Here is a 15,324-nt window from a genome sequence, read left to right on the forward strand (position 1 = left end):
GAGGGGCCCAGGCCATCAGTTGCTAAGAGACAGAGTGTCAGGCATTTAGGTGCACTGGCCCTTTGCTCTGCCAGATACTTAAGAATTGCCATGGGGACACTGAGGCACCAACGCAGTATTCAGAGAAAACATTAAGAACATTCCTAGTTCATCACAGTGGCGGTGAGGGGAAGCGGGTTCCCAGGGCAGGATCCCAGGAGGGTGAGGGGAGGGGCATTCCTAGGGCAGAGTCCCAGGGAGGGGGGTGGGATGAGGGGAGGGGGGTTCCCAGGGGAGGGTCCCAGGGAGGTGAGGGGGGCGTTCCCAGGGCACGGTCCCAGAGTGTGTGGTGTTAGAGGAGGGGGGTTCCCAGGGCAGGGTCCGGGGGGGGAGAGGGCGGTGAGGGAAAGGGGGTTCCCAGGGCAGGATCCCGGGAGGGTAAGGGGACGGGGGTTCCTAGGGCAGGGTCCCAGGGAGGGGGGTGGTATGAGGAGAGGGGGGTTCCCAGGGCAGGGTCCCAGGGAGGTGAGGGGCGAGGTTCCCAGGGCACGGTCCCAGAGTGTGTGGTGTGAGAGGAGGGGGGTTCCCAGGGCAGGGTCCTGGGGAGAGGGTGGTGTGAGGGGAGGGAAGTTCTCAGGGCAGGGTCCCAGGGGGGTGGTGTGAGGGGAGGGGGGTTCCCAGGGCAGGGTCCCGGGGGAGGGTGTGTGGGGAGGGGGGTTCCCAGGGCAGGGTCCCAGGGTTGGTGGTGTGAGGGGAGGGGGGTTCCCAGGGCAGGGTCCCGGGGTGTGTGTGTGAGAGGAGGGAGGTTCCCAGGGCAGGGTCCCAGGGGTGGTGGTGTGAGGGGAGGGGGGTTCCCAGGGCAGGGTCCCGGGGGAGGGTGTGTGAGGGGAGGGGGGTTCCCAGGGCAGGGTCCCAGGGGTGGTGGTGTGAGGGGAGCGGGGTTCCCAGGGCAGGGTCCCGGGGTGTGTGTGTGAGAGGAGGGAGGTTCCCAGGGCAGGGTCCCAGGAGTGGTGGTGTGAGGGGAAGGGGGTTTCCAGGGTAGGGTCCCGGGGGTGTGTGTGAGGGGAGGGGAGTTCCCAGGGCAGGGTCCCAGGGGGTGTGTGTGAGGGGAGGGTGGTTCCCAGGGCAGGGTCCCAGGGGTGGTGATGTGAGGGGAGGGGGGTTCCCAGGGCAGGGTCCCGGAGGGGGGTGTGTGAGAGGAGGGAGGTTCCCAGGGCAGGGTCCCAGGGGTGATGATGTGAGGGGAGGGGGGTTCCCAGGGCAGGGTCCCAGGGGTGGTGGTGTGAGGGGAAGGGGGTTCCCAGGGTAGGGTCCCGGGGGTGTGTGTGAGGGGAGGGTGGTTCCCAGGGCAGGGTCCCAGGGGTGGTGGTGTGAGGGGAGGGGGGTTCCCAGGGCAGGGTCCCAGGGGTGGTGGTGTGAGGGGAGGGGGGTTCCCAGGGCAGGGTCCCAGAGGGGTGTGTGTGAGGGGAGGGAGGTTCCCAGGGCAGGGTCCCAGGGGTGGTGGTGTGAGGGGAGAGGGGTTCCTAGGGCAGGGTCCCGGAGGGGTGGTGGTGTGAGGGGAGGGGGGTTCCCAGGGCAGGGTCCCAGGGGTGGTGGTGTGAGGGGAGGGGGGTTCCCAGGGCAGGTTCCCGGGGGGGTGTGTGAGGGGAGGGGGTTCCAAGGGCAGGGTCCCAGGGGTGGTGATGTGAGGGTGTTCCCCAGGCTCCTGCATGGCTGTGGCTGGTGCCAATGAAGTGGTGTGGTGCGGCTGCGCCCAGCTCTCTGGGGTGCTCACAGCAACTCTTGGCAATCACCCCCATCTCTGAGGCACTGCCCTGCTGTACATTTTTCACCCTGTTTTGTGTTTCCACAGAGGCGGGGAGCCAGCCTGCCCTCCCTGCTGTGCCCCAATTGGCTGCCACCCGCCCACGAGGATTGCCGGGGTGAAGCACTCAGCAAACAACACTGCTGAGAGGGCTGAGTTGGAGGAAATCCCTGAGAGAAGCCAGCAAGGTGCCAAGCTCCCACCTCAGCAGCACTCAACCCCGGAGTGCATGGGCAGCACCTCAGGTACACGCCCCTCGTTGAGCCACTGCAGTGGGGTGTCCAGCCTGGAACAGGGCCTTTCCCCTCTAGGGGTGCCTGCTCCAATCCGGCCCCAGGGTGGGGCACTGGCTGGCTGGGGGAAGGGGGGAAGGGAATGGGACATAGGGCCTTTCTCCTCTGCGGAGTACTGGCTCTGATCCAGGCCCAGAGCGTGCAGCTGGCTCAGGGGGGCAGGGAATGGGATATGGGGCATTTCCCCTCTACGGGGCGCCTACTCCACTCCAGCCCTGGGGAGTGCGGAGGGCGGGCTTGCTCAGGTGTTGGGGGGTGGAACATGGGGCCTTTCCCCTCTAGGAGGAGCCAGCTCCTATCTGGTCCCAGGGTGGAGGATGGGCTGGCTGGCTCAAAGGGTCAGGGAATGGGGAGGGGGCCTTTCTCCTCTAGGGTGCTGGCTCTGATCCAGGCCCAGGGCAGGAACAAGTTGGAGTCTGTGCTGGCTGATGTCTCCTGGTTGCCCCGTGTGGACAGCGTTGGGGTCTGCAGACTGGGTCCAGCTCACCAGGTGGCTAATGCAATAAGTGCAAATAGTACCTTGTGGGGAAGTGTCAGTGTGGCTGGGCCCTGGGGCAGCTTCTTGCTCCAGGAGGTCTCAGCCCTTCTGCTGTCTGGTGAGTGAGTGGAGCCAGGAGAGGCTTGTGGTAAGGCCCTGGGCGCTGTGCCCAGCCCTGGGCTGGCAGCCTCAGGACCAGCTAAAGCCCTGTTCCTGCAGGGACTGAGCTGTGCCCCTCCACCAGGGCAGCATGCACACATGGGGGCCAGGGCTATTATCCCCGATGTACTGATGGAAAGCAGGGCCCTCTGAGATCCAGGGCTGGCAGGGGTCCCAGAAGGGAGCCCAGTTCTCCTGAGTTCCACCGTCGTGCCTGAACAACAGGGCCAGCTCCTTCCTGGCTCTGTGCCTCAGTTTCCTCCATGGAAGGGGACAAAACTGCCCTGCTCCTCCCCCAAGGATGGCTGTAAGGCTGGATCCACCCAGGATGCAAGGGCCAGAGACCCATGCAGGGATGCCCAAGGCACAGGGGGAAGAAATGGGGTCTGGGTGGGCCTTGTACAGACCCCCGAGGGACACCACTATTTACCTCTCTCCATTCTGAAAACTGACCATTTATTCCTACCCTTTATTTCCTATCTTTTAACCAGTTACTGATCCAGGAAAGGATCTTCCCTCTTATCCCATGACAGCTTACTTTGCCTAAGAGGGATCTTAAAGTCCAAGTACACTATATCCACTGGATCCCCCTTGTCTACATGCTTGTTGACCCCCTCAGAGAATTCTAGTAGATTCGTGAGTAATGATTTCCCTTTACAAAAACCATGTTGACTCCTCCCCAACAAATTGTGTTCATCTATGTGTCTGATAATTCTGTTTTTCACTACAGTTTCAATCAATTTGCCTGGCACTTAAGTTAACTCACTGATCGTCCTGCTTTCTCAGTCTGAGACAGGAGTCCTCCTCTCTTGCGCTCTCCTGCTCATGCTTCCTCCCGGTATCCCATTGCCCCACTTACCACAGGGCTTTGGTCTCCTTCCCCCGGTGAACCTAGTTTAAAGCTCACCTCACTAGGTTAGCCAGCCTGCTTGCTAAGATGCTCTTCCCTCTCTTCGTTAGGTGGAGCCCGTCTCTGCCTAGCACTCCTCCTTGGAACTCCATCCCATGGGTCAAAAACTCCAAAGCCTTTTCTCTGACACCACCTGTGTAGCCATTTGTTGATTTCCACAATTTGATGGGCTCTACCCAGGCCTTTTCCCTGCACAGGGAGGATGGACGAGAACACACCTTGCACCTCAAACTCCTTTATCCTTCTTCCCAGAGCCACGTAGTCTGCAGTGATCCGCTCAAAGGTCATTCTTGGCAGTATCATTGGTGCCCACGTGGAGAAGCACGAAGGGGCAGCCATCTGAGGGCTTGATGTGTCTCGGCAGTCTCTCCATCACATCGTGAATCCTAGCTCCTGGCAAGCAGCAGACCTCTCAGTTTTCTCGGTCGGGGCAGCAGATAGATGACTCAGTCCCCTTGAGGAGGCAGTCCCCGACCACCACCACCCTCCTCTTTCTCTTGGGAGCAGTGGTCGTGGAACCCCCATCCCTAGGACAGTGCATCTCGTGCCTTCCTATTGGTGGAGTCTCCTTCTGCTCCCTTGTCTCAGATGTATCATCGAGTCCATTCTCCGCATTAGTATCTGTGGAGAGAACATGAAAACGGCTGCTCACCTGTATCTGCATTGCTGGTATATGGATGCTCCTCTTTCTTCTTCTGGAGGTCACATGCTGCCAAAATTTCTTCACTGTCCCTCTGTCCCCACTGTGTAGCTGCTCTGATTCTTCAGAATGTTGTGCCAGCAGAAGCATATCCTGACGTCTGTCCGGGAAATCTTCATTTTCTCTTATGCAACGCAGGGTCGATACTTGTTTCTCCAGACCTCAAATCTTCTCTTCTAATATGGAAACCAGCTTGCACTTTGTACAAACAAAGTCGCTTCTACCCTGGGGAAGAAAGACAAACATGGGACATGAGGACCAGCCCTGGGACAGGGGAGAGGCCCAGGACAGGGAGGGGAGCTGGCAGTCAGATGGCTGAGTCCCATGGGTCCCAGCTGCTCTCCTTGGGCCTGTTTGGGCCTGCTGCCCGAGTTATATGCAGAGATCAGAGCCAGAAGCCCGGGGGTTCCTAGACCCACATGTCTCTTCTTACTGCTCAGACCTGCCTAGGGTGCGTCGCACCCCCTCCTTGAACAAGCTGGGCCACCCCAGGCAAAGAGGCGGGTTAGCGGCTCCAACAGGTTTGGCCTGTTACAAGTGCCTGGGAACGTGAGTGGGTGGGGTGGCTGAGCGACAGGCTTCTGCTCCCAGTCCTAGCATGCACTCAGGCAGGAGGTGGTGTTTGCTGTGCATCCCAGGCTAAGCTTTGGGCTTTCCTTTGGGTTCTCTGCCCCCCTCTGCTGGCTGCACCGTGCCCCAGGCTTAGCGCTCTGCTCCTGTGCCCTCTAGCCAGGGAGAGAACGCAGGCAGAGTCCCCTGCGCCCAGCAGGAACAAACAGGAGCCAGGTCCCTTGCTCAGAAGTCCAAGTCTGCCGCTCTCTGCTTCCTCCAGGGCCCCGCTCTCTGCTGCATCTCTCGCTGCCTGGCTGCTATTTCACCCACAACCAATCAGTTTCCCCCTCTTGCCCCACCCCCCACATTTGCAATCAATCGCAGAGAAACTCCTTTGCGTGTTTCAGAGGGGCAGCCGTGTTACTCTATATCAGCAAACAGAACGAGGAGTATTTGTGGCGCCTTAGAGACTAACATATTTATTTGGGCATAAGTTTTCGTGGGCTAAAACCCAGATGACAAGAAAACCCAGTGGGTTTTAGCCCACGAAAGCTTATGCCCAAATAAATGTTAGTCTCTAAGGTGCCACAAGTACTCCTCATTCCTTAGCTTGTGATTAGCTTTGCCATGAGGGTCATTGCCTTGGACAGGGGCTTCCTGTTGTTTCCAGCTATCACTACACACAAGGATATGTAATTGCTCCATTGCTTTGGCCTGAAAGACAGGTGCTTAGCACAGCCCTTGGCTTTAACCAGGTCTATGACTTTATAGATCAAAGACACGTTTGTTGAAAGCCATCAACACCTTCCAGGGTAACAACATGGACACAGAAGGAGACATCCCAGGGAAGGCGCCCACGGGTAGCGACATAGGAAAGATGGACTCCAAATCTGCTGGGTGAGAGGCCGAGTGCCTAGAGACACTAAGCTTTGTGGGTCACCACAGCTGTCAGGGAGGTGTGGTGCAGAGCCGAGCGGGTGAACTAGAGGGCTTAAGGCTTGGGGCAGCTAAACTCAACCCCCCCCCTCCACACACACACACAAAGGGGGCCCAGGCCAAGCCCTGCTGGCTGCAGCAGGGTTAGGGCCTAGGAGGGGAGTGGCAATGCTGGGTTCTTGCTCTAAGCCACCAGTTCCTGCCCCTCAGAGCATCTCACTGGGGGGTCACCCAATGGGGGAGTCTCCTCCCAACCAAACCAACACACAGCACCCGTCAGGCAGGCCCATCCTCACACTGACAACAGGGAGCCATGGGCCACAGGCCAGTAGGGTCACACCTGTGTTGGTCACTGATGGGAGGATAAATCAGGACTCTGAACAACTGCAGGGCAGAGCTGGGATAGAACCCAGAAGTCCTGGCTCCCAGCTGCCCCCCACTCCCACTCTAACCCCCAGACCTCACTGCCCTCCCCAAGCCAGCAAAGAACACAGGAGCCCTAGCCCCCAGCCCTGCCCTGCCTCTAACCACCAGACCCCCCTCCCCAAGTTGGGCTAGAACCCAGGAGTCCTGGCTCAGAGCACCCCACTCTAACCCAGCGATAGAACCTAGGAGCCCTGCCTGCCGCCCCCCTCTAACCACCAGACCAGACCCCACTCCCCTCCCAGAGCAGGGATACAACCCAGGAGTCCTGGCTCCCCGCGCTGGTAGCTCTAGGTCTCTGTCCTATCCTGACTCAGCCCGGCTCCGGCCAATCACCGTCCTCCACTGGAGGGCCAGTACCCAATCATCAGCATCATAACAGGAACGGGGCGGGGCTGTGCCAATCAAAACACCCTCTAGTGGTACCTTGTACAGAGGGGATCAGGTACCAAGGGTGATGCCCGCTGCAGGGGGCGGGGCTAACAGGTAGTGGGGCGGGGCCTGTTGCAGGAGCAGGGTGATCAGGCAGTGAGGCCGGGGCTTGCTCCCTGGGGTAATAGGGGACAGAAAAGGGGTGTGGGATGGTGTCTCAAGTTGGGGCTGCCCCCACCATTTGATTTCACTGTAATCCCTACCCCTTTGGGCCCCTCTGGGGCTGGACCACTCCTCTCCCCATCTGCAACCCCCCCAGGGGGCAGCCCCTCCCCATTGCCTCTACCCCCCCCCCACGGGGGTCAGGATTGGGAACTGTGGCTATGGGCATTGTTAGAGGCTCAGAGGCCATGGGGATGGGCAGAGGCTGCAGTGGGAGAGGGGCTAGGGTCTCAGAGGCTGTGGGGGTGGGCAGGGGATGCAGGGGAAAGGGATTGGGGGCTCAGAGGCTGTGGGGATGGACAGGGGGTGTAGGGGAGGGGGATTGGGGGCTCAGAGGCTGTGGGAATGGGCAGGGGGAAGGATCAGTTGCTGTGGAGGTGGATGGAGGTGGGTGGGGATCAGTGGCTGTGTGGATGGAGAGCTGGGGATGTAGGTGGGGCTCCGGGTTCCCCCAGCACAGGCTGATCCACCCCCTCCTTCCAGCATGAACCCCTATGTGGGTTTGGTGAGCAGCCTGCGCGCTGCCTGGCTTACGGGGAAGACACGCGCAGCTGAGCACCGGGTCTCCCAGCTGGAGGCGCTGCGCCGCTTCCTGGATGAGAAGAAACAGCCCATCCTGGATGCCATGGCCTCGGACCTGCGCAAGGTGAGCCAGATGGGGCTGAGCCTAAAGCTCAGTGCAGAGCAAGGGTGGGGTCAGGTCTCCCTGTAGGGCAGGGTTGGGGGGAATGGGGGTCTCCCTGAGGATCCCCCATAGCACAGAGAGCGGGGTGTACTGGGGTCTTGTCTGCCCAGGTTCCTAGCCCACCCTCCTCCCCGCAGGAACTGGGTCGTGCGCTAAGTGAGGTGGTTGTGGCACGTGGTCCCCTCTCTTCTCCCCTGGGGACGGGCTTGTGTGTGCATGTGGAGGTGTTTTGGTAGGGTCTAGTTAAATGCCCTTGCTGCTCTGGGTTCTGTCAGCGAAGACCCATGGGGCAGCGCATACCCTTGGAGTGGGAGGGCTGGGATGACTCTTAGTTCCCGGGACAGTTCGTTCCCTGGGCTGTGACCAGCCCCCAAGGAGGCTCTGTCTCCTGGAGAGTCCCCCGGGCCCAAGGAGTGGAGCTGTTGACCCCGGTCCCCATCCTAGGGCTTTAGGCTTTGTTAGATACGCCGGGCCCAGGCCATTGAGTGCCGAGATGTGCCGGATCCAGCCCTGGTCTCTCTAGTCCCTGGGGTGCCAGTGCACGGCGAGACAATGGGGTGAGGAGCTCCTGGCAGCCCGTGATGCTGAGGAGACGCACTAAGGTGACTTGCCTCAGCTGGCATTTCCTGCGGGCGGGACGGCTTCACGCCCAGGCCTGTTGTGTTGCTGGGGGGCAGGTGGGAGGTGACAAAGGTGATGGGCAGGGTTTGAAGCTAACGCTGCTGTGTGCCCCCAGCCCCACTTTGAGGTGGAGCTCTCCGAGATCATCCTGGTCAAGAACGAGGTCAACTACGCTCTCAACAACCTGTCCAGCTGGATGAAGGACGAGTTCGTGGAGAAGAACCTGGTAAGGGGGAGATGCGACCCCGGGGCTGAGCAGGCAGGGGAACCCCACTGGGGCTGAGCTGTGGGGATGGGGGAGGAAACACCCCGCGAGGTGAAGCCTGAGGCGGGCAGGAAAGAGCATCCAGGGCTGAGCTGGGACTTGCTCCCCGCATCCGAGCTAGGGCTCCTGTCCCCACGGCCGAGTTCAGTCCCTCACACCCACCCCAGGACCTGGGACCTGCTCCCCCCAGCTCCTGATGCTGAGGCCTCCCCCTGCAGGTGACTCAGCTGGACACGGCCTTCATCCGGAAGGAGCCCTATGGAGTGGTGCTGATCATCGGGGCCTGGAACTACCCCTTGAATCTCATCCTGGTACCCCTGGTCGGGGCCATCGCGGCCGGTGAGTCAGGGACCTAAACCCCACAAGCCTGGAACCTGCCCCAGGCAGAGGTCCCACCCCCAGCATGGTCCCCACGTGCTCTGGGGCAGGGCTCCTGACCCAGAACCTTCCCCCGGCACCAAATGAGGCTCCTGGCATGTTCTCCCGGGTCATCTCCTTGCAGTGCTTCCCAGTGGCAGATCGGGGTGCTATGGCGAGGCCCTGGGGAGGGGAGGTGTCTGTGCTGTGCAGTGACATCCCGCCTGCTCCCCCAGGGAACTGTGTGATCGTCAAACCATCTGAGATCTGCAGCAGCACTGAGAAGCTCCTGGCTGAGACGCTGCCCAGCTACCTGGACAACGTAAGGAGCTGCCCCCTCCCCGGGCACCATGCCTATCTCCTGTTCCCAAAGCGCTGAGCCACTCCTGCAGGCCTAGCACCATGCCCAGCCCCCTACCCCATGCCCCAGCCCGCCACACCCAGCTCTCCTCTGAGCCTCCCCAGTATTTCGACCACTGGGGTGAGGCAGAGTAAAGGGGGCAGGAGGAGGATCACCCCACATACCCTCCCCTCTCCGATTGCAGGACTGCTTTGCTGTGGTGACCGGGGGCCCTGCGGAGACCACCCAGCTGCTGGAGAACAAGTTCGACTACATCTTCTTCACGGGTATGTTCCAAGTGACCCAGCCCCCGCCCCTCTCCATGATCACCTTCCCTTCCACCATCCAGCCCCCCTATACGTCCTCTGCCTTCCCTCTCCCAGGGGGCTGCCCCCAGAGCCCATTGCCATGGTGCACACTCAGGGCCAAGCCAGTGGCTCTGGGCCCCTTGGCGTTGTCCTGACTGGGCCAGGAAGGGGCTCTCTGGGGCTGGGATCCCAGCTGAGTGACTCTCTGAGCCCTGAGGCCCCTGAAGGTGGGGCTGGATGTGACTGGAGCCCCCAGCCAGATGCAGGGTCCTTCCCCTTCCTGGGTGAGGCTGGGGCTGCCTGCATCCCAAGGCCCCTGGCGCCTCAGGCCGGGTGGAAGAGTGGCGGGTCTCTGCCCTGATGCATCCCTCCCACTCCCACAGGCAGCCCCCAAGTGGGCAAGATAGTGATGGCAGCTGCGGCCAAGCACCTGACGCCACTGACGCTGGAGCTGGGGGGCAAGAACCCCTGCTACGTGGCCGACGAGAGCGACCTGCAGAACGTGGCCAACCGGCTGGTCTGGGGGCGCTGCTTCAACGCAGGGCAGACCTGCATCGCGCCCGACTACGTGCTGTGCAGCGCAGAGACGCAGGAGAAGCTGCTGCCCGCCCTGCGCCACGCCATCACCCAGTTCTTCGGCCCCGAGCCCCAGGAGTCACCTGACTTCGCCCGCATCATCAGTGATAAGCAGTTCCAGCGCATCCGGGCCCTGCTGGGCAGTGGGCGTGTGGCCATCGGGGGGCAGACGGACGAGAGGGAGCGCTACATCGGTGAGGGCAGGCACAGGACTCGGGGGGACCCATGCCAGGGCACAGGGCTCTGGGCTGAGTATCCAGGGATCCAAGCAGGGCATGGGGAGCCCTGATGGTGGAGAAATGAGCGCTGGGAGCTCTGGTGGCAGGGCAGGGCCTGTGGGGAGCTCCGGTGCCAGGGCAGGGCTGGATGGGGGCAGACCCATGGTGGATGAGGGCTGCCATGTGCCCCTGTGCAGTGAGTGATGCCCCCCTCCTCCCCCACAGCCCCTACGGTGCTGGCGGACGTGCAGCCATCGGAGCCTGCCATGCAGGAGGAGATCTTCGGGCCTGTCCTGCCCATCGTCACTGTGCCCAACGTGGACGAAGCCATCGCCTTCATCAACCGCCGGCAGCGGCCGCTGGCCGTGTACGTCTTCGCCTCCGACAGCAAGGTGCGGAGCAAGGATCTAGGGCGAGTTCTGGCTGAGGACTCACACCTGAGCCCAGGGCAGGCTCCGTGCTGGAACCGGCCTTTCACCCATTCACTGCTGGGGCAGTGCGACCCCCCCGCCCTGAGGCCAATCTCCACAGGGGAATGGCTCTGCTTTGCCCCCCCGGGCAGCTGCCCCCCCGTGTGAACACTCTAGGGTGGGTTCAGAAGCAGATGCGCTTGGCTTCACTCCAGTAGATTGGGAAGAGGCCGAAGCTGAACCCCTGTGAAGCGGAGTGAGAGCGTCCAGACGGGGTGGCACTGTGAGACTGTATGACCGACATGAAACCAGCCCAAGCCTCTGTCAGCCGTGAAGACAGAACTGGGGCCCTTCAGGGAACAGCACAGGGCCCCAGCCACAGAGTCACCCTGTGTGCATCATGCACACAGTGCATGGCACTGGCTGATGGGTAGCAGAGGCTGCCCTGGTGCCTGCAGCCCCCTCGATTCTGTGTCGGTCTGACTTTCTTGGGTGAACATGCAGTGCACTGCCCTGGTGGGAGAAGTGGGGAGGAGCGTGGCTGTTACAAGGCGAGGGCTGAACTCCAGCACCTGCCTGGGCAGTGATGTAACCATGAGGGCAAGGGGGCAGGAGAGGATGGGCTGAAGAACATGGCTGGCCTGGATAGGAATTGGAGAGACTGCTCCAGTGTCCCACACCCCGCCCGGTCGCCTCTCCCGTAGGGAAGCAGCTGTGTGGGAAGGGCTCCGGGCCAGCTGATGGGGTGGCACTGGGGGGGGAGCTGCGGGTGGGTACCAGATGGGAATGGGGCTTCCTCTCTCCCCCTTTCTTTTTCCCATCAGCTGGTGCACCGAGTGCTGGAGCAGACGAGCAGTGGCGGTTTTGGTGCCAACGACACCATGATGCAAACGACGCTAATCTCACTGCCCTTCGGTGGGATTGGTACGTCTGGGCCCCAGCTAACCCCATTCCTTGCCCCCCAGGCAGAGACTGAGCCCCCGGGGGCCACTAGATGCACAGCCCGGGGAAGGGGCCTGTCTGCCATGGGGTTCCTGGAACATCGGGGCCTGTCTGCCATGGGGTTCCTGGAACATCGGGGCCTGGCTTTAACCAGCTCCAACCATTGCAGCCTGGAGCTGTGCAGCGGCCTAGTCCTAGAAGAGCGTGTGGCCTCCCACCGCTGACCCAGCTGCCTGCAGAGACATGGGCTGGGAGCAGGGCCCAGCATCTCTGCCCAGGGCATAGTGCACACACTGGGCCTCGGCTGTGGACACTGGGACCGCACGGAGCGGCCCAGAGACCTGCTGCTCAGCTGCGTCTCCTCCGGTGTCACTAGGGCCTGCAGCTATGCCATGGCTGAGTTTTGCTATGTGGACAGAGCCCTGTGGGCTGGGATCCACCGTGGGAAGATGCATGGCTGGGCCCCACGCCTGAGCTGGAGCCACGCTGTGTGGGCAGGGCCCAGTGGGCTAGGATCATACCGGGGGGGCGGGGCGGGACGGGACGTGGCTGGGCCTGGCTGGGCCCCGTGGCTGAACCGCGCTGTGTGGGCAGGGCCCAGTGGGCTGGGATCGTGCTGTGGGGGTTGGCGTGGCTGGGCCCCGTGACTGAACCGCGCTCTGTGGGCCGGGATTGTACTGTGGGGGTGGGCGTGGCTGGGCCCCGTGACAGAACCGCTCTGTGTGGGCAGGGCCCAGTGGGCTGGGATCGTACTGTGGGGGTGGGGGTGGCTAGGCCCCGTGACTGAACCACACTGCGTGGGCAGGGCCCAGTGGACTGGGATCGTACTGTGGGGGTGGGCGTGGCTGGGCCCCGTGACTGAACCGCACTGCGTGGGCAGGGCCCAGTGGACTGGGATCGTACTGTGGGGGTGGGCGTGGCTGGGCCCAGTGACTGAACCGCGCTGTGTGGGCAGGGCCCAGTGGGCTGGGATCGTACTGTGGGGGTGGGCGTGGCTGGGCCCCGTGACTGAACCGCGCTGTGTGGGCAGGGCCCAGTGGGCTGGGATCGTACTGTGGGGGTGGGGGTGGCTAGGCCCCGTGACTGAACGCACTGCGTGGGCAGGGCCCAGTGGACTGGGATCGTACTGTGGGGGTGGGGGTGGCTAGGCCCCGTGACTGAACCGCACTGCGTGGGCAGGGCCCAGTGGGCTGGGATCGTACTGTGGGGGTGGGCGTGGCTGGGCCCCGTGACTGAACCGCACTGCGTGGGCAGGGCCCAGTGGGCTGGGATTGTACTGTGGGGGTGGGCGTGGCTGGGCCCCGTGACTGAACCGCTCTGCGTGGGCAGGGCCCAGTGGGCTGGGATCGTACTGTGGGGGTGGGGGTGGCTAGGCCCCGTGACTGAACCGCACTGCGTGGGCAGGGCTCGGTGGGCTGGGATCATACTGTGGGGGTGGGCGTGGCTGGGTCCTGCCCTGACCCCATATCTGAGCTCTGCTCTGTTTCTAGGGAACAGCGGGCTGGGCTCGTACCACAGCAAGTTCAGCTTTGACACCTTCTCTCACCACCGCGCCTGCCTCCTGCGCAGCCTGGGCCTGGAGACCGTGAACGCCCTGCGCTACCCACCCTACAGCGAGCGCAAAATGGGGCTGGTGACTTCTGCCTTCGAGATCAAACGCAAGGGCACCTGCACCCTGCTGTGACGGGAGGGTCGGCCCAGCCCGGCCCAGCCCGGCCCAGCCCCCCTGCACCGTACAACCCACTGGCTGCCTGATGGGAGTGACGGCCATGGGGGAGAAGGCCTGGCCAACCTTAGGAGGCCCCCTCCAAAGGGGTTAAATAATCTTTGTCCGACTCCTTCATCTTCCTGGGAGAGGGGCACAGCTTCCTCCATCCCAGCTCTGGGAACTCCTGACCATCCTAGCCCAGCCTCTTGCTTCTCCAGCTCCAGCTGCTTGAGTGGTGGGGAGAGAGCTTCCCCCACACCACATCCCCAATGGAGACAGTTGCTAGGAGGAGGGAAATGCTAAGGGGGCTGCCCAGGAATGACCCACCCCCTCCCCCGGCCAGGTGTCTGCCCCACCAAGGAGACATGTGGGCCATGTAATCCCAGTAGTGCCCTCTGACACTGATTCCCCTGTCAGGCTGCTGCTGTGTTGCCCAGGAAGGGCAGTGTCATCCTCCCATTGCCTGCTGGCAGGGGGCAGGTGTCCTGGAGCTGCAGGACCCTGCTTCGAGGGGGATGAGGGCTGAAGGGGCAGTAAGGGAAGCCTGTGACCCAGCCTGCTGCCAGGGAATCACTCCTGTCTCAGACATGCCCCCTGTACTGGCTTAGCCTCATTCTCCCATCATGCTGTCTGCTGTCCACCATCGCTGCCGGTGCCCCCTGCTCCATGCTTTTCCCTGTGTAGATTTTGGTTTAGTAAAGACTCAGCGTTGAACGCGCCTGCCTGGCCTGGTCCTGCAGGTCCTTCACCCTCCCTGGCTCTGGCTCAGTGGGCAGCATGGGCAGGGCTAGGGTGAGGCCCCCAGAGAGGGGACTAGGCACAGCAGCCAGCATGGCCAGGGTCTGCCCCCCACCCCCATCTTCTCCCTACTGCCAAGGAGCAGCTTCTGGGAAAATGAAAGACAAGGAGCAACAGCCGGGGAGAGCCCTGCGGGTTGGGATTGAGGGGCACTAGTGAGGGGGGCAGGGCTGGGATAGCAGGGGTCTGTGGGTCAGCATTGAGGGGCATTGGCACAGCTGGGGGTAGGAGGAGCCCAGGGCTGGGACAGCAGGGGGCTGAGGGTAAGGATTGCAGGATTTTGGAAGAGCTGTGGCGGGAGCCCAGGGCTGGGATAAGGGGGCTGTGGGTGGCCCCAGTGGACTAAATTCATGGTCTGAATTAATTTTCAAGTCCTTCACTGCAAGTGGCCCACGCCAGCTCCAAGGGCCCCGTCCCTCTGTTCTTCCCCATGGCCACAGCTCAGTGCCTCTGGGCAGTGGGGGTGTGGAATTCCTTAGCAGGGCCAGCTGCAAACCCAGGTTCCCCATGGCAGAGCTGGGAGTAACCCCCAGGTGCCCAGAGGCACAGACTGGCTGAGCCCTGTAGTGCAGACTGACTGTGCCACATCGCTATCTGCGTATGTACAGACATAGCCCCTCGGCCACATGCTCCTCCTCGGGGCCAAAACAAAACCCACGTCCCTGGGCCCTGGCAAATAGCGAATGCCATGGGACAAGGGTGGGTCCCTCCGCTGTGGCTGCCCCCCGCAACCTTTATGCTCCTAGCTTGGGCTCAGCAGCCCAGGTCCAAAGACTGTTTAGGAAACCCCTTCCCTTTTTATTGCACATGAAGAAGTTTGTGTTGGGCCAGTTCCACAAGTGAGATGAAAAGGAAATTGGAACAGCGAGACGAACTGGAACTGACCCACCAGGAACTGCTCCTACAGCTGCTGGGCCAGAGTATTCCACTTTAGATGGGCACGTGCTCCCATGTGCAATGGTAGTGTCCAGTGGGGCCATGACTGTGCTCCATAGATGAGGACACAAAGTGCCTCGCTCATCCCCCCTGCCTAGCAAAAAACAGCCCCCATCACCTCACCCATCCCCCTCCACCCCGCCAGACAACCCCCATTGCCTCACTCATCCTGCCTTGCCTAGCCACAATCACACCCCAGTCCTTGTCCCTCAATTAAAAACCATTTGGAATGAGATTTAGGAATTGTTTAAAAACGTTTCACTAGATACCCAAAGTCGTCACAATCAAGAAAGACCACACTGGCTAAAAAACCAACCTAACTTACAGGAAAC

The 15,324-nt window shown here is 61.8% G+C and overlaps 1 protein-coding gene across 2 annotated transcripts; it reads left to right on the top strand.

Moving 5' to 3' along the window:
* Window positions 1-22: 22 nt before the first annotated feature.
* ALDH3B1 (aldehyde dehydrogenase 3 family member B1) lies at window positions 23-15,322 on the top strand. 2 transcript variants are annotated; one of them, XM_050957151.1, is made up of 13 exons: window positions 23-162; window positions 1,832-2,028; window positions 3,205-3,349; window positions 5,647-5,772; window positions 7,312-7,474; window positions 8,250-8,360; window positions 8,618-8,738; window positions 8,993-9,078; window positions 9,302-9,383; window positions 9,788-10,174; window positions 10,424-10,590; window positions 11,433-11,532; window positions 13,041-15,322. In XM_050957151.1, exons 4-13 carry the CDS (start codon window positions 5,696-5,698, stop codon window positions 13,232-13,234), a joined length of 1,488 nt encoding a protein of 495 aa, XP_050813108.1. In that variant the 5' UTR covers window positions 23-162; window positions 1,832-2,028; window positions 3,205-3,349; window positions 5,647-5,695; the 3' UTR covers window positions 13,235-15,322. The 2 variants fall into 2 exon arrangements, with proteins under 2 accessions (XP_050813108.1, XP_050813107.1); XM_050957150.1 differs by lacking the exon at window positions 3,205-3,349.
* The last annotated feature ends 2 nt before the right edge of the window (window positions 15,323-15,324 follow it).

The sequence above is a fragment of the Gopherus flavomarginatus genome, chromosome 5 (genome assembly GCF_025201925.1).
Source record: "Gopherus flavomarginatus isolate rGopFla2 chromosome 5, rGopFla2.mat.asm, whole genome shotgun sequence".
In the NCBI taxonomy this organism is placed as follows: Eukaryota; Metazoa; Chordata; order Testudines; family Testudinidae; genus Gopherus; species Gopherus flavomarginatus.